Genomic DNA, 19667 nt, shown 5'->3' on the forward strand with positions numbered 1-19667 from the left:
TCTCCTTGGGATTATTAAAGAACGAGTAGGCAGCTGCACTGTTTATTTCCAGTCCCCTTCCTCTTCAGATATTTACCTCTTATTGAAAAAACAAAAAATCTGATATTTGACCTATGAATCTGGCTCTCTACTGATAAGGGATGATTTATCCAAATATGAAAAGATATTGAGCAATACATTATAAAACTAAGGGAGTCTCTAAATGCTTTCGTTTTTTGAAGTTTTAAAAGGAATAACAACTTGAATGTTTCTGGTACATAATAATGTGTTAGCTTATTACGAGTGCTCAAGAACTCTAAGCCCTGTCAATAATATTGTTAAAACTAAAATCTAATAAATCTTCAATTATGTTTCTTTGAATTTATATCATGTTGCCTGTTGACCAACAATTATTATTTTTAAAATGAATAGCAAGTTAATTTCTTCTAATGCTAATCAGTGCCAATGAAGATGATTATTACTATAAATTTAATAAAGGAATAATCAAAGATGAAACAAATTATTATATTATATTAGAATAACATTTGTTGAGAAAATATAATAGAATGATGAGTACTTCAGTTGAAATTAGCTTCCCCAATGTATTTCACCTGTGGGTAATATGTAAAGCAAAACAGAGAATCAGATAGATTCGCGAGGTCTATCCTGTGGACCTAAACATTTTAGATTGACCTGTGGTAAGCCTGAGCAGAGGAGAGGAGATAAGGAAAGAAAGAAATTTGAGTCATTTTTCCTGCTTGTAAAGAATAAAAGTGCTCATTCCAGAAGAAAGCAGGCTTTCTAAGGGAATAACTCCCATCATGTCTATGCAAACCTGTTGGGAAGAACTAATATGTCAGAATTATTGGTTATATATATTGACCAGTTGTGAAAGACAGAAATGAGACAAGGAGTGACAAGAAGAAAGACTTTATCCACCAAAACCACAGTTTTCAGGATAACTGTTGCACCCTGTTAAGCTGGAGTCGGAACTTGAAGAAGTAAAAGTCAGTTATCACAAGTCTTGGAAAAGAATGAAACAAAAAGCTATTTGCTAGAAGGATCATGTTAGACAGGCAGTGGGAAGCTTCAAATGCATTCAGTATCTTCTGGGATAGAGAGCAACAGGGGGAAGCTGACTGGCAGGCAGTCTCAGCTTGATTTCAGAGTCACAGGGGTCCTCACCTCTGTTACCATCCATGCACTGGCTAGGAACTTAATAACCAGGGCGGATAGATTTTCAAAGGAAATTAAGAGAGCAAAGTAGAATTTTTGTGAAATAAAGTTTAATAAAAACCATCATATAAAGAATTGGTATTTTCATTTAAAATTTTCATATAATTAAAAATGGGAATGGCTCCCACATGGTAAGAAATCTTAATTAGCACACCAATATGGTATGAATGTATTTTAAAAATCAGCTTTACCAGGTTTCGATAAAGCCAGAATGCTAAAACTGAGGGTGATGATGGTCCTACAAATTTGAGTTCAAATACTGGCCCTCCTTCTCTAAGCTACATACAGTTCCTTCAGCTGTAAAATAGCGAATATATCGCCCTCATAAAGTTCTTGTCAAGATTAGCATAAAGACATCTAAAACATATATTTGACAAATTTCATTTCCTCTTTCCTTCTTATGTTACCAGCCCACTAGATCTTTTCACAGTACCTTATGTAAGAAAACTCAAGGGAGACAGACAGCTAGAGGGAAATTTAAGAAATCCAAAATAGTTCTCATACTAGCTTGTATAACATTATTTGGAAGCATTAAACAGATTTTCAAGAGGATCTGATCAGTAATCTTACTGGAGTTTCCTAAACAATAAAAAGGTTGAGCCATCTCACCTGCCCTGCAGAATGGGAGAGCCTCAGAAATAAAGCTGCCTTTGACACGTAGATGCAATTTCAAAATAATTTCCCTTTTCTAGATGCTCTGAGAGAAGGCAGGAGGAAAGTCAATGAAACAGATCATTGACTTTCTTCACTGTATCAGGTGCAGGGATGTGGGAACAGGATAACCAGTGTAGTATAAATGGCTTCAAAATTTAATATGAATTGATGAAAAAATTCTCAGCAAAACGTGGAATAAAAGAGAACTTCCTAAACATGATACTGTAAAAGTTACACACAAAAAGCCTACAGTTAACATTATACTTAATGACGAAAAATTGAACTCTTCCCCCCTAAGATCAGTTAACAACATAAGAATATCTATTCTCACCATTCCTATTCAATATTGTGCTGGAGACCAATGCAATAAGGCAAGAAAAAGAAATAAAAGGTATAAGATTAGAAAGGAAAAAATAAAACAGTCTTTACCTGCATATGTTATGATTATCTATGTAGAAAATACCAAAAAATCTACAAAAAAGTCCTAGCACTAATAAGTAAGCTTAGTAAGGTCACTGGTCACTAGATACAAGATCAGTATACAAAAATAAATTGCATTTCCATATTCTAGCAATGAAGAATTAGAAACTGAAACATAAAACAGTAAAATATACAATAGCGTCAAAAGTCATTAAATACTTAGAAATAAATCTTACAAAACGTACAAGATTTATACGCCAAAAACTACAAAACACTGATGAAATTAATTAAAGAAGATCTAACTAAATTGGCAGACATATCATGTTAATAGATTGGAAGACTCAAGACTGTTAAGATGTCAACTTCCCCCAAATTGATCTATAGATTCAACATAATCCCAATAAAATCCAAGTATAATATTTTGTAGAAACTGACAAGCTGACTTGAAAGAGAAGCAAAGGAAATAGAATAGCCAAATGTTAGAAAGAACAAAGTTGAGGGACTCATACTACCTGATATCCAGATTTACCATAAAGTTACAGAATTGGAGAAAGGACAGATATATAGATCAATGGAATAGAACAGAAAGTGTAGAAATAGACCCACAAATACATAGTCAATTGATTTTTGACTAAGGTGCAAAAGCAATTCAATGGAAATCCACATGCAAAAGAATGAACCTCAATCCTATCTTGCATCCTATTAAAAATAAACTCAAAATGGATCAGTGGTTGCCAGAGGTTGAGGGTGGGGGGAGAGGTTGACTAGAAAAAGATAAGGGAGACTTTTGAGAGTGTTGATAATACTGCTTTATATCTTGATTGTAGAGGATTGTCAAAACTCAGAGAAGGTGAATTTTACTGTTTGTAAATTATGTATAAAAATACAAAATTACATATACATAACACACAATTATATTTTATAAAAAGAAAAAGAATCTATTTTAGCCTCTGAGGATTATTTGGGAAGAAAGAAAAAAATCGAATTGGTAACATCAGGCAATAACATGCATGTAATCACAAACTGTTTATGAATAGGATATAACTGAAAGAGGAAAAAAGCTGAAGTGCCCCCAAGATGTAATGCCTTAAGTATTTGCAGAAGTAAAGGTTCCCCCATCTGCACTTGGATTCAGCTTGGAAAGATGCTGGAAATCACAGGACCTGTCTTTCCTTCCCTAAATGCAAACAAGGAAATGTTTTGGATGACTAGTTAATAAAATTTGTAATCTGAAAAGCATACTGAACATCTTTACCTGCATGTCCTGCAGACATCTCTAACTCCAACAATGAATTCTCTATCTTACTCCCAAATCCATTCTTTGTTTATTGCTTTCTATCTCAGTAAATGGTCCCACCATCCATTGGGTTTGTTCAAGTAAGAAAGCTGGATGCTATCTTTGACTCTTTCCTCTGTCTTACCTACCCCATCCAACAAATTTATTTATCACCATGTCCTGATAATTCTAACTCTCAAATATAGTATCTTTGCTGTGAAGCAGAAAAGAGTATAGAACTAGAAGTTGAGCATGATTGGATCTAGAAGGTGAAAGAGAGAGGTATGAGATGAGGCTAGTGAAGTAAGCAGGGACCATTAATTATTTTGATGTTTGTGCCTATCTCAAACACATCTCAAATATGTACTCTTTATTCCATCTCAACTTCTACCAGTATAGTAGTGTCTAACTGGTATCTCTAAATTACTTCAATATTCTTGGTCTCCCTACATCCATTCTTTCTTCCCTTTCAACTCATTTTCTGCACTGCAGTTAGAGTGTTCCTTTAAAAATGCTTTTCTGGATCAGATCATATTGAAACCCTTCAACGTCTTTCCTATTTCTTTAGTACAAACATCAAAATAATTAATATGGCCCCTGTTTACCTCACTAGCCTCATCTCATACCACTCTCTCTCACCCTCTACATCCAATCATGCTCAACATCTAGTTTCATGCTCGTTTCTGCTTCACAGCAAAGATACTGTACGTTTGTTCTATATATTGTTCCCTCTCCCTGGAATACTCCTTCTCCTACCTACCCTTGCACTTAAACTTTATCTAGCTTACTTCTTTTTTTCCTTCAGGGGCAGCTAACATGGCACTTCGAGGAAGCCTTCCATGATCTCTCGTGTCTAGATTAGGTCTACTTATTATCTGCTCTTACAGTACAGTTCATCTATAAGTACTTGTGGTATAATAAAAATATATATATTTGGTCTTAGTCCCTGGTTCCTGTCACATAATTCCTAAAACTCTTGGAATCTCCTGAGTGATGAGTGCCTTTTGTATGCTAATAAGATGACTGATGTCTGGGGACCCCTAGATAGCTTCAGGATGGCCACTGGTCACCAGAAAGATCAAGGCATGATTAGAGCGTTGGAACTTTCAGTTCTACCCTCTATTTTAGCCTCTGAGGGTGGGGGGAGAGGTCCTGCCCCCCACCCCTGAACCTTTGGAGAGGGGAGGAGGGCTAGAAATTGAGTCAATCACTAATGGGCAATGATTTAATCAACCATGACGACATAATGAAACCCCATAAAAACCCCCTAAATGATGAGGTTCAAGGAGCTTCTGGGTTGGTGAACACATTGACGTACTGGGAAGACGGTACACTGGGAGAGGGCACAGAGGCTCCATGCACCCTCTTCCCCTCATAACTTGCCCTAGTCATTTCTTCCATTTAGCTATTCCTGAGTTGTATCCTTTATAATAAACTGGTAAACATAAAGTATTTTCCCAAGTTCTATGAGCTGTTCTAGTGAATTATCTAACTTGGGGGGGGGCGTGGATCATGAAGACCCCTGAATTTGCCAAGTCAGACAGAAGTGTGGGTAACCTGAGCACCCCACTTGTGACCAGTGTCTGAAGTGAGGGCAGTCTTATGGGAATGAATCCTTAAACTTGTGGAGTCTGATGCTAACTCCTGGTAGTTAGTGTCAGAATTGAATTCAACTGCTGGACACCCAGCTGGTGTCCAGAGAATTGAGAGAACTGGTGTCAGAATTGGTGTTGGAAAAGATACTACGATTTGGTGTCAGAAAGAACTTAAGAACACTTATTCAAAATCTGTTTATAATTTCATTGATCGTGAACTCCACAAAACAAGTGTCTTGTCTACGATTATATCCCCAGGACATAGCACAGTGACTGGCGCACTGTTCCATATATACTGGGTGAATATACAAATGAATGCCTACCACTGGAGTGTAGAAATTCCAAACTGTTATCTGGGAGAAGCTAGGTCAAGGTTTTTTTCCTGGGTCTGCTTCTGATATAACACTAAAAGCTGATGAAACAGAGAGAAAAGCAACAGGTCCAACTTTTCACTGTGTGATGTGAAGGCTGACGACAGGATAGGGTGGCATAGAGCAAGGAGCAGGAAACAGTAAATGTGACACTACTTCTCACTTTGAAGAGGAAGCAAATTGAGAAAAGCAAATGATCAAGTCACAGCCCTAATAACTGCTCCTCCTCCATAGTGAGCCCCTCATGTTGTCAAGTTCTATTCTCCTAAAAGCTATTAAGCAGTAGAGTTCAAATTCTGCTCCACTGTCTGCTTAAGAAAAAAAGGCTGTAAAATGAACAAAAATTATATCTAGTCTATTAGTCAGACTCCAAAGGCAAAGAAAATTTCTCAGTGAACACTATTGCATCAAGCTCTTTGAAGACAGTTACCCAGCTGAGAAAAACCACACAGAGAGCACATGTGTATGTATGTACCTTGTCCATCAGCCCTACCTAAAAATCAGAACTCGGGGCTGGCCCAGTGGTATAGCGGTTGAGCTTGCACGTTGCCCTTCGGTGGCCCGGGGTTCACCGGTTCGGATCCTGGGCGTGGACCTATGCACCGTTTATCAAGCTGTGCTGTGGCAGGCGTCCCACATAGAGCAACCAGAAGGATGTACAACTATGACACACAACTATCCACTGGAGCTTTGGGGGGAAAAAGGAAAAAAGGAGGAAGACTGGCAACAGACGTTAGCTGAGGGCCAACCTTCCTCAAAAAAAAAAAAAAAAGAATCTGAAGAAGCTACGCACCCTATCCCTAGGGGAAAAAACGGATTTACTTACAAATATACAAAAATTTGCATACATTTAATAAAAAAAGCGAGAACGCTGCACTCTTCAGCATACTCATCAGTCCTGTGGCATTTGTACTTGGCTGACCTCTTACTTGGTTAAATGATCTTCGGCTCATGTGTTTACATCCTCACTGTTAACTAGATCTTAAGCTCTTTAAAGGCAGAAAATGTCTTTTTGTTGCTCTCAAATCCCTGTTTTCCAGTGCTGGGCAGACAGGAGAGGCTCTTCAAACACTACACAGGACTGAACAGAAGACAGCATGCACTGGATACCCATCAGTTAAATTTGTTGAGGCCTATAGGACCTGAAAAATATGAGGCCAGGCCTAAAAGATGTTGGTAAGAAAAGACCATCTCCATCTTGCCATGAAAACAAATCTTACCTGTGAAGGGGTTATCCTTCCCTTTTTAATTTCGGATGAATTTTCACTTAATTTTCCTACTTTGTTACTTGAGCGGCATTTGTAGCATGTCCATCTTGTTTGCCCCTCAATTTCGATGGTGCATTCTTTGTTTTGCAGGCAGAATGAGTGATACAAATGGCCACAGCTGCAAAACGAAGGCAATCAATTTGTACTTTTCATTGTCAAAATCCATAAACATCGTCTATGTTAGAGTATATTTATAAAGTGATAAAGATTTCAATAAGCTGGAATGCACTGCTGGTTGTAGAGATTAAGAAACAAGAAAGGGATTTGACTTGCTGCCGCCTTCTCTTTTTCTAAAATCCAGACTCATATATTTGTATACTTAAGTTGTGAGTAGGAACAGAATCACAGTTATCTGACTACAGGCCACCTGGGAGATGAGTTGAACTTCTGTTCATTTCTCAAACTATGAAATATTTTAGACAGTCTGAAAAAAAGTCAATTGAGGAAAATCCTAATTATATAAGCAGCTTAATAATAACATGAGTGGTCTGCCTCATCAAATTCAAGGCCAGAATTGTGATTTGATTAAGTATTTATAAAAATGTCAGTATGATAGTAAATTCTTACACTATTCCTATGAAGAAATTCCCTATTGATTACACTAAGTTACCAAATGAGCCTCCTAGAAGTGAGTGTTGAGTGTTACTCTTAGTCATCTTTACCGATTCCTCCTCATTTCTCCAACCTGAAATGGTGGACTACCTCAGAAGTCAATCTTTTTCTCTTCTTTAGTCTTTCTCTTCTCTACTCTTTCTTTTTCTATAACCTTTCTCTCCTGTAGTCTTTCTCTTCTGTACGCTTCTTTCTATAGCCACTTTTGCTCCTTTAGTGATTACTTCCAGTTCCATAGCTTTAAAATACCACCTACATGCTGATGACTGCCAAATTTATACCTTCAGCCCAGACTTCTCTCCTAAACCCCATCTATTTGTCTCTTCAAGAACTGTACTTTGGATATCTAATAGGCATCTTAAATTTAAGATGCCTGAAACCAAATTCTTGATTTCCACCCAACTCCACCCCCACCGCATCCTCTCATCCAACCTTCCACATCTCAATAAGTGGCAACAACATTCTACAGTTTCTCAGGCCAAAAGCTTTGGAGTCATCCTTGACTATCTCTCCTTTCAAACCTCACATCCAATCTATAAACAAATCTTACCAGTTCCACCTTCAGAATACATCCAGAATCCTACCACTTCTTACTTCATTACTAGCATCTAGGGCCATCTCTCACTTGGATTGCTGCAACAGCCTAACTGGGCATTCTACTTTCACCCTTGACCTTCTGTAGTCCATTCTCAACACAGCAGTCAAAGTGATCCTTAAGACAAAGGTCAGCTCATGTCAACCCTGTCCTCAAAACCATCCAATGGCTTCTCTTCTCAGAGTAAAAGTTTAACTCTTTATAATCACCCAGTTCCTACATGATTTGGCCTCTGCTCCTCCTATGAAGTCATCTCATCACTGTCCCTTTCCTTCATCCTGCTCAGGCAACACTAGCCTACTCCCTCACACTCCTCAAGGATGCCAAGAATGCTCCTGCCTCAGGGTTTCTGCACTCGTCCTCTGCCTGGGGCACTCTCCCCCTGATACTGTATGGCCACTTCATTTAAGTCTCTGCTCAAACGACCCTTACATAGTGTGACTTTCCGCAACTACTCTTTATAAATTAGGAGCACCCAACATTCTCTTTCCTCTATGCCATGTTTTATTTTATTCACAGGAATTACTAATTGCACTTTTATTAATTAATTTTCAAACTGTCTGTTGATAAGTCACCTTAACAGTGACCACTCTCTATAAAATATCTTCTCCCTCAAACACTCTGTATCTCATTTAACATGCTTTATCTTTTTCCATAGTAGTCACTATCTGGCATTTTACTCATTTGTTTGTCTGTCCCTGCCCCTAGAATATCACCTTCATGAGAGCAGACCCTTTGTTTTGTTCATGCCTTACCCTATCCCCTTGAACAGTACCTGGCATACAGTAGAGGCTCAATAAATATTTGTTGTCTGAATAGGCTCTTTGTGTGATGACAACTACTTCCTCTTCCAACCACCAAATCTACCAATCTTCCTGTATTATAATAATAATAGCTAACACTTATATAGGGCTTACTCTACATCTGTAGAGTTACAAGTGTCTTATGTAAATTATCTCATATAATCTTCACAGAATCCTAGGAAGTAGGTACCGTTATTATCTCAATTTACAGATGAGGAAACTATGATGTAAAGAGATTAAATAACTGGTCCAAAGTCTCACAGCTGTTAAGTGGCAGAGTCAGGATGTGAACTCAAGAAGTCTGGCTCCAGAGTCCATCTTACATCGCCTCTATCCACATATTCTGAATGAGCTGTCTTTGCTCCTGAGATCAAACCTTTCCCTTTTGCACTAGATTTCTTCTCTCTTTGCACTGTGGCTTTAAACATCATTTAAATGTTGATGGTTTCTAAATTTATATTTCAAGGACATGTCTCCAGGTTTCTGACTAGAGTAACTGTCTACCTGACATCCCTAATTGGATGTCTAATAGCAGTCTCAAACCTAACATCTCCAAGACAAAACTTGATTTCCCCAGTTCCTAATACCTGTTCTTCCTCATCTTCGACAGGGCACCATGTTCGTCCAGTTGCTCAGGCCAAAGACTTTTTTCCCCCTCACACTCCACATCTAATACATCAGCACGTTAGCTCTACCCTTAAGATATATTCTGAAGCTTCACTCCTACCTTTCTCATTCTGCTCAAATGTCACTTCCTTAGAGATGTTTTCCCTCGTTATGGTGTCTTAAAATAGCACTCTCACGCCGAACACGTCATCCTTCCATCCCCTTACCCTGTGTTTTATTTTCTTTATAGCTCTTATTACTTTGTATTTATTTAGTGCCTGACCACCCTAACACCCACTCCTCCCGACCCCCATGCAGAGCGTAAAGTCTATGATGGCAGGAACTTTCCCTTGTTTTGTTCACTGCTAGAATGATTGACTGGGGCTGTGTATCCACGTGTGTTCCTGCCTGGTAAACCATACGTGTACACACATCATATGTGTAACATTTCCTTCCCTCTCTTACCTAAAGACAATAATTTCATCAGCCATTTCTTGGCGTCTTTTGTACTGCTGCAAACATATAGAGCAGTAATCCTGCTTGGGATTCAGTCCTCTGGTGACCGAAGCTCTCAGGTTACACAACGACCAATGGAGATCTTGGTTTAGAAGGCTAGTAGTTGTTTCCAGCAGGGTCTATGAAAGACCAAAACAAAAACAAACAAACAAAAAATGGTTTGTAAAGTGAAAGAGACAGAAAGGATGAAGGGGGAATAGTACTTGTTTAGTTTTCCACTCAACTAATGGAATTAAAATAGTAGAATACATTATAACGGCATAAAATTGATAAAACAAACACCAAAAACACCCAGACTTCAGTGGTTAACTTTAATGTGCAGAGTAATGATAAGTGCATACATTAAGATCCTCAAAATAATTATTAAAAGGCTGTTACCAGTTTCTACTGAGAATGTGTGCTCTGCCATGCTGTGGCTTAATTCAGTACTGATGACTTGCGAATGACAAGATAAACCCAAATCTATTTACTTATTACGTTTATATAAGTTCTTTCCGAATGGCTCCACATGTTGTAACCAAAAAAAATCCCTCATTTTTTAATAGAAACTGCATCCATGGCAATATTTCAAATAACCTTTCACTGGAAAAGCTAATGGCCATTACTCAGTTTTCATCTCCCTTGGGCAGAGAGATCACATTTTCCTGATCAGCACTTACAAGTCATTTGAATCTACTCAAGACTGTGACATCTGTCATTAAGTCGCATAAAGACATTTTCACAGCTATCACATTAAGTCATTTTAAGGCTCTATGTGCTTATAAAGTACTGTTTTCATACCACATCTAATTCTCAACATTCATATACATCATTTAGATGTGCAGTTGGGTTCCTTTCTGTCAGTCCCAAGGGGGAAGACATACCGCCCATCCTCCTTGCTACATAGCCTAGTCCTTTATCTGTAATGCAGAACTTTTAGTTCTAATGGTCTAACCATCCTAATTCTTTCCAATCAACCCTAACTTTTCCTCCTCTTCCAAAGTTACAAAGTTTGCAAAAATTTTCTGCCTTGCACTCAGCCTTCCTTCTGCCAACATGGAGTCTGTGCCCGCAGGGGCATCAGCTTCACTGGGCTATGTTTAGCAAAACTGCAGTTCTTATAACACCCTAAGAAAACCTCTGTCACCCAAATTTTCCTTTTTCTTCCCTCTGATTATTAAAAAAGCAAACCTTGTATCTAACATGCCTAAATGGAACTTGTACTGGCTTCATGAGTCATTTTGAATTACACTAAGAAAAAAACCTGTACACTAAGCTGCCTCCTACTAAGAATTAAAGCTATAGGCAGTTTTGAGTTAAGGAAAGACTAATGACCATTTTTGGTTAGTGGCAATTATCTGCTTCAGAATGTATAAAAGAAGACTCATTTAATTTTATTTTGCAATTTTCTATACTCATGCTGACCCTTCCTTTTCATAGGTTATATCTTTGCATTCAATTATTTTTCTAGAAAGCTTATCATACTTTTCATCTGGAAAAAAAAATATTTTTCTCACTGCCAATGAATCAAAACAATAAAATGGATCCAAATTTTATGTATTTCCACATTCTATAATATATGTGTGTGTATATAAAATACATATTAAGTAAGATCATGAGAAATTTAAAAATTTTAAAAACTACTTCAATCTACCAAACTTCCACTAAATATTTTTAAAGAAAAAGTATAGGGTGGAAAAAAAAAAAAGAAATAGCCTCTTTCTACCTTAGGATAGGCTTAGAAATGGAAAGTAGCTTACTTGTTCATAGTTAAAGGTATCCAACATTCCCAGAATAAGTCCCTGGATTTCTCCAAGTTTTCCTTTTCCATAAACTGGATCCTAATTAGAAAAAAGTTGCAAAAAGTTATAGTTCTCTTCTTGGTATTTTAAAATTACTTTAAAATATAATTTATCTGAAAAAGCCAAATATTCTTAAGTATTTTTCTACAGTCACAAAATATTTATTCTTCCACAAGCCTTCCAACTGAAAATGCACATCAGTCTTCCTCCGGCCATCACAAATATTTTAGAAAAATAAATAAAACTTAAATGATCCAAGCCCCTTGCTTAAAGATCTTCTTTGCAAGTCTAATTAAATTTCATTCTTTTTTTCCTGCAAGAAGCTTCCTCTCCTTCATATTAAACACCACCTCTCCCTCCTTGAGCGCTTATTTATCTGCTACATTTAAACCAATGTTCTCATGAATAACCAGAATCTGTCCAACAACAACTCCTCCTGTGACCCACATTTGGCCACCTCCTGGCCCAAATCAACTGAACCGCTTCAGTTTAGGAGACAAGACTTCAGTTTAGAAGATCAGTTTCTAGATCCAAGGAGCAGCTTTCGGTTTTTCAAAGCTTTTTTCAATAAAGTCACTACTGATAACCAACAGATATCTAGACACCCAATCTTCCCTCTACCGCTTTTCATATGAGGTATGCCAAGAACTTGTTTATTATATACAGTTTGGAAAACACTGAAGTGTACAAAAATAAAACAAAACAAAAAAATTCTGAAATCCAACCACCCAAAAATAAACACTTCTGGTATTTTGTTATATATTCTTCCAGTTGTGTTTCTGGGGAAGGAGAGAAAGGGCTAGAGAGAGGGATGTATTTCTTAGTGTACAAAATTGGAGTATTTCTCATATTACTTCTATATCTTTTTTTACTTAATAGTATACTGTGAGCAGTTTCCCATATCACCAAACACTTTGTAATAGCAACAGAGTACAGGTCATGTGGAAACATCATGTGTTAGTCAACCTTTCTCCGTTGTTGGACGTTTAAGTTTCTCTCCCCACCCTTTAACCCCAAATCCCACCATTATCAAATGCAAGTGGCTGCAAATTCTGGTTGGAATCTCTGTCTTTAGAGGCGACTTTTAGAGAAAGGAATTACAGACGCAAAAAGCATTTTTATGGGTATTGATATATACTGCATAATTGCTCCACCAAAAAGTTGAATTATGCAATTTTTATCTCCATCGGCACATTTGTGAGCTCATTTTACTGCACCTTTGGCTAGGCTGAGAATTATAATAAAAAAATTGCTAATAAATGAGTATGTCAAATCTACTACTTTACTCTAATATGAGGTTATGTATGACATAAATAACTCTTCCATGCTAAACAGAAGAATCCAACTATATAGGATGATAAAAGTAGCTGCAATTTATTAACTGGATAGCATATGCCAAGTACAGTGCTAAGCATTTTATATATACTGTATCACTAAATTCCTTCCAGAATGTTTATCAATGAAGAAATTCAGGCTTAGAGAGCTTAAGTCCCATTGTCTAAGACCACAAAACTATTAAGCCGGGATTTGAATCTAGTTACTTCAGAAGCCATGTTCTTAATTAACACGCTACACTGGTCTCCCAAGTATGGATACATAAACTAATAAAATAAATAATAAACTAATGTTTGCCAGATAATAGAGGTAACTAATATGGATAACTAAATGACAAACTAATCTTTGCTGGAAAATATGGGTAACATTTCTGGTTACTTCTTAGGGAGTAGGGGTTATTAAAAGCTTGGTGCAGTAAGAGTAACTGAGAGTTCAGACATTAAGAAAGAAAAGACGACTGTAAAGCAGGAAAAATTGAGGAGAGAGGTTCAGAAGTGTGAGAAGAAACTTTGCCTTCCTGCTCTTGTACAACACAGTCTTAGGACTTGCTTCTTCTTCTCTTCTAGCCTCCGAGGACAGCTCTTGAGAACTGGGTAGGTGCAGTTTCTAAGATCGGTTTTCAGTACTTTCAGTTAGTCTAGAGCAGCACAAGACTGTCTGCCATAGGTTCCTGGTCCCTGATGCTGAGGCTATGCTGAAGAAACGGAAGGCAGAGAACAACTACGAATTTGTGTACTAATTAACAAGTTTACAAGTTTGGGCTTGAACAGGTCACCTGAATTTAGTGGGGAAATTTTCTGTTTCACAGCTAGAGATTGCGTCGCTAAGCTAATGATACCTGTCAAACATGTGCAGACCATTTACAAAAGGCAAGACTATGGATATCTCAGACTAACTCTTTACTAGCAAAACAACTCAGGCTACACATCCACCAGACAATTTTCTTTTTTTTACATATTTTTTATTTATTTTTTAATTTTTTTGTGAGGAGGACTAGCCCTGAGCTAACATCTGATGCCAATTGTCCCCCCTCTTTTTTTTTTTCTTGAGGAAGAGTGACCCTGAGCTAACATCCGTGCCCATCTTCCTCTACTTTATAAGGGACGCTGCCACAGCATGGCTTACCAAGTGGTGCGTTGGTGTACGGCCGGGATCTGAACCTGCGAACCCCAGGCCGCCACAGCGGAGCATGCGCACTTAACCGCTTGCGCCACCGGGCCAGCCCCCAGACACTTTTTTCTTTCAATTTTCTTTGCCTAAAAATAGACCCATGTTAATGCTTCTGAACTTACACTCGATTATGCTTTTGGTCAAGCTCTTAATAAATATGCTTATTTCTCAAAGTATCTAATGGACAGTGTAATACCTTATTAGAAAAAATCTATTAAAATATCTATTATAATATGTGCATCCAATACACTAATATAGCTCTAGCATAGAAAAGCTCTGTCATTTGTTTATGACAAGAGTGATTTGGAAAATAAAGAGGGGAAAAAAAGAAATCTTTATAGGTCATGTTTATATTTATTTCAGTACATTTCATTTTAATATGCATAATTTAAAGGCAAAATCATGAAAATTACCTCATGCCGGGACAACATATAAATTATAGAATGCAAAAGGGAGCTAAAGGCTTCTAGCACAGCATGTATACAATCCACTAGCTTTTCAAATGATTTTCCAAAGATGTCAGCTAGATTCTTCAGCAATGAGTAACTGCTGAGGTTTCTCTTTCACTTCGTTTGTAAACGATAAAAGAGCACACTTGAGTACTGCACATAAACTTGATTTTTAAAAAGCCCATTAGAAAAAGATGTGATGATCACTTTTTTTCCCTATTGTTTTCTAATACCTATTGTATCATATACATGATTTGTTTTAACATTAAAATATTTACTAACCAAGGATTACTTTAAAATATGAATAACGCCCTCAGTAGGTTAGCATATAAGTGACTTGTTTGTTTTAATTCCCTCAGTAAGACAGTCATAAACAGCTTCTCAGAAGTCAAGAATTACTTTTGCCATAGAGTGAAGATCAATAAAAGCAAGCAGTGAAGACAGAATTTATATAACATAAATATGGTCCCTTAAAAACACTCACTAACTGATTTTACTCATATGTGGACGATAATCCAACAAACACATAGATAAGGAGAACAGACTGGTGGTTACCAGAGGGAAAGAGGGTTGGAGGAGAGTGAAAGGGATAAAGGGGCACACATGTATGGTGATGGATAAAAACCAGACTATTGGTGGGGAACATGGTGCAGTCTATAAAGAAACTGAAATATAATAATGTACACCTGAAATTTACATGTTATAAGTCAATATGACCTCAATAAAATAATTAAAAAATATTTAAGCAATAAAATAAAGTATTCATGAATCAAAAAAAAAAACACTAACTCATCATCTAACGTTCACGAAAGAAACCTGTAGGTACCAGATATCAGTTTGAATAAACATTGAGAGGTCAAGAAGATCTTTGAGAACCTCTTATCATGTGAACATCTCTTCTGGAAAAACTGTAAATATCTGAGCAACTGTGCATCTAAATAACTGTCACTCCCTATCTTCTCCCCAAGGGACCTGATTAAGTGAGGTGGATATGGAAAACACCCTGGCTAGTGTTAGGTATAGAAGAAAAGGCCTAATAGGGTTAGAAGACCTAGATTAATGTTACAGCTATGCTCACTTAATAAGTGAGTAAATGAGGCAAGTTATTTATCTTTCTGAGTGGTACTCTCCTCATGAGAAACATGAGGATACCACTGCTTCCCCAGCTTAACATACACAGAGATCAAAGGAGATAAAGAAAAAAAAAGTGCTTTATAAACTGCTGAGAACTACTCAAGGATATCAGGTGATTGAGTCAACTAATATTTATTTAGCATACATTATGTTCCAGGCACTGTGCTGGAACACAGGAAATATTCTAGGAAATAGTCTAGTGGAGAGGACTTAAAGTAGATTAAATACTAGGGCTAAGGAGAAAAATGATGATGGGGGGAAGATTAAAAACAAAGAAACACCTAGGTACATACAAACCTCTGGGTGGAGCACTTGATAATTTAAAGGAAATGAATCAATTCCTTGAAAGACACAATCTACCAAAACTCCCACAAGGAGATACAGGTTGTATCTCTTAACAAAATTGAATCAATAAGTAATAACCTTCGAAACCAGAAGGCCCCAGGCCCAGATGGTTTCACTGGTTTATTCTACCAAATATTTAAAGAAGAAATTATACCAATACTCAACAATCTGTTCCAGAAAAAAGAAGGAACACTTCCTAACTCATTCTATGAGGCCAGCATTACCCTAATACCAAAACCAGACAAAGACAATCTTAATCAAAATGCCAGCAAGTTACTTTGTGGATATAGACAAAATGATTCTAAAGTTTATATGGAAAGGCAAAAGACCCAAAATAGCCAACACAGTATTGAAGAAAGACAAAGTCAGAGGACCGATACTAGCTGACTTCAAGACTGACTACAAAGCTACAATAATCAAGACAGTGTGGTATCGGCAAAAGACTTGACAAATAGGTCAATGGGAAAGAACAGAGTGCCTAGAAATAGACTCCCATAAATACAGTCAACTGAGCAAAGGCAATTCAATGGAGAAAGGGATAGTCTTTTCAACAAATGGTGCTGGAACAACTGGACATCCACATGCAGAAAAATGACTCTAGATACTGACATCTTTCACAAAAGTTAACTCAAAATGGATCACAGACCTAAATGTAAAATGCAAAACTATAAAACTTCTAGAAGATAACATGGGAAAAAATCTAGGTGACCTTGGGTTCGATGGTGAGTTTTTAGACACAATATCAAAAGCATAATCCATGAAAGAAAAAATAGAGAAGTTGGACTTCATTAAAATTAAAAAAACTTCTGCCTTGTGAAAGAGTGTTGAGAGACTGAAAAGATAAGCCACAGACTGGGAAAAAATATTTGCAAAACACTTATCTGATAAAGGACTCGTATAAAAAAATATACAAAGAACTCTTAAAATTCAACAATAAAAGAAAAAACTAACTAAATCCAACTAAAAAGTGGGCAAAAAATCTGAACAGACACTTTACCAATGAAGATATACAGATGGCAAATGAGCACATGAAAAGATGCTCAATGCCATTATTCATTAGGGAACTGCAAATTAAAACCATGAGACCACTACACACCTACTAGAATGGTGAAAATCCAAAACACCGGATTTATTAAGACTTGTTTTACAGCCCAGAATATGGTCTATCTCGGTAAATGTTCCATGAACACTTGAGAAGAATGTGTACTCCACTGTTGTAATTGAGATATAAACATTAACTAGGTCAAAGGAGTTGAGTGTTCAGCAGAAATCTGCAGTTCTCCTTATTTTTGTTCCTCTGTGTCCTTTTTCACTGGCTGCTGTTAAGCTTTTCTGTTAATCACTTATTTTGAACAATTATGTGCCTTGTAGTTTTCTTCATGTTTTTTGAGCTCGGGGTTATTGATCTATGTGTTAACAGTTCTCAATAAATTTGGAAATTTTTCAGCCAATATTTCTTCAAATATTTTTTTCTGCTCTGACTCCCTGTTTTCAGGATTCCAAGTACACAAATTTTGGGCTGCTTGAAACTGTCCCATAGCTCACTGATACTCTGGTTCATTTTCTTCCGATTCACTTTTCTCTAAGTGTTTCACTTTGGATAGTCTGTATTGCTATGTCTTCAAATTCACTAATCTTTTCTTCTGTTTTGGTGTCTATGTCTGCTAATTCTAATATCCACGCCATATTCGGGTTTCATTTCCAATCTCTTTGTATATCTTATAAGTTTTTATTCAATGCCATAGCCTGTAAATTTTACCCTGTTGAGACCTAGATATCTTGTATTCCTAAAAGTACTTTTAAGCTTTGTTCTGAGATGCACTTAAACAATTTGATCTTTTCAGGTCTTGCTTTTAAGGTTTGTAAGGCATGAGTGGAGCTATGTTTAGTCTAGGACTAATTGCTTCCCACTGTTGAGTACTTCTGAGTACTCTACCCAATACTCTGTGAATTATGAAGTTTTCTAGTCTTACTGGCAGGAAAGACACTATTTTTGGCTCTGTATGAGTGTATTATTCCCTCTAATCCTTTCAGGTGCTTCTTTCCCTGGCCTAACTAGTTACACTTGAGGGAGTCTTCTGCATATCTCCAGAGTTCAATCTTCTGGTACTTGCCCCACAAACGCTGGCCACCTTGGTCTCTCTTAACTCTTAGCTCCATCTCCTCAAATCAGTGAGTATGCTGGAAACTGCTCGTGATCCCTCTTCCTGTGCTATTGCCTGGAAACTCTCTCAAGACATTAAGGTGGGGCAAACAAAGGACTCACATTGTTTATTTCCTGTCTCTCAGGAATGACTGTTCTTTATTGCATGATATCTAGTTTTTTTAAAACGATTATTGCATATATGTTGGCCATTTTTTGGTTGTTTCAAGCAGGGGGGTAAATCTAGTCTCTGTTACTCCATCTCAGCCAGAAGTGGAATTCCTCCATACTTGACTTTTATTCACTCTGGAAATATTTATTGAGTATCTATTACAGTCACGAGCCACATAATGACATTTCAGTCAACAACAAACTGCATATATGACGCTGGTCTCATAAGACTGGTAACACACAGCCTAGGTGCGTAGTAGGCTATACCATCTAGGTTTGTGTAAGACACTCTATGATGTTTGCACAATAATGAAATCACCTAAAAACACACTTCTCAGAATATATCCCCAACATTAAGTGACACATGACTGTATATGCCACACGCCTCTGGGCTAGGTGATGGTGATAGAGTACTAGAGATAGTCTTACCTCTCAAGATTCTTATATTCTAATGGGAAATAAAAATAGGTAAATAGACCTGATTCTTAGATGTTTCCTAGAACTCCCTTTTTCGCTGCCTGCTTTTCTCACTAATTCATTTCCTCCTAAAGTTCATTTAGTTTCAAGAATTTAACTTATCACTTCTATGTTGATGACTTCCAAGTCTACGTCCCCACTTCTTACCTCTTCCTATCAACTCCAATCTTATATTCCCCCACTGCTCACTGTTAGCCACATGAACTTGAAATCAGGGGATTACCTGGGTTCTTCTTGTGTTCCCCTACATCTAAACAGTTAAAAAGTCAAGTGGATTCTATCAACTAAGTAATTTCCAAATCCATCTTCTACCCATTCTATGTAACCCAATTAACAAACTGTGAGTACCTATTACATTCTAAAGTACCTCTATGCCTTCAGTCTTGATCCCTTCCAACTTATCCTATATAATACAGGCTGAGTGATCTTTTTTTTTTTTAATAGATTTTTATTTATTTTTTATTATTATTTTTTTTTTTGTGAGGAAGATCAGCCCTGAGCTAACATGCATGCTAATCCTCCTCTTTTTGCTGAGGAAGACCAGCTCTGACCTAGCATCTATTGCCAATCCTCCTCCTTTTTTTTTTTTTCCCCAAAGCCCCAGTAGATAGTTCTATGTCATAGGTGCACATCCTTCTAGTTGCTGTATGTGGGACGCGGCCTCAGCATGGCGGAGAAGCGGTGCGTCGGGGTGCGCCCAGATCCGAACCCGAGGTGCCAGTAGCGGTGCG

At 37.3% G+C, this 19667-nt stretch overlaps 1 protein-coding gene across 1 annotated transcript in view; it reads right to left on the reverse strand.

Annotated features, from left to right (window-relative positions):
- Positions 1 to 19667, reverse strand: part of VPS8 (VPS8 subunit of CORVET complex) — a 257252-nt gene that overhangs the window by 41272 nt on the left and 196313 nt on the right. The window contains exons 42-44 of the mRNA XM_058556181.1: positions 11671 to 11751; positions 9881 to 10050; positions 6752 to 6917 (exon numbers count right to left, since the gene is read on the reverse strand). Of these exons, the coding sequence (XP_058412164.1) occupies positions 6752 to 6917; positions 9881 to 10050; positions 11671 to 11751 (417 nt within the window). The remainder of the gene's footprint in view (positions 1 to 6751; positions 6918 to 9880; positions 10051 to 11670; positions 11752 to 19667) is intronic.

Source organism: Diceros bicornis, chromosome 15 (genome assembly GCF_020826845.1).
Source record: "Diceros bicornis minor isolate mBicDic1 chromosome 15, mDicBic1.mat.cur, whole genome shotgun sequence".
Lineage (NCBI taxonomy): Eukaryota > Metazoa > Chordata > Mammalia > Perissodactyla > Rhinocerotidae > Diceros > Diceros bicornis.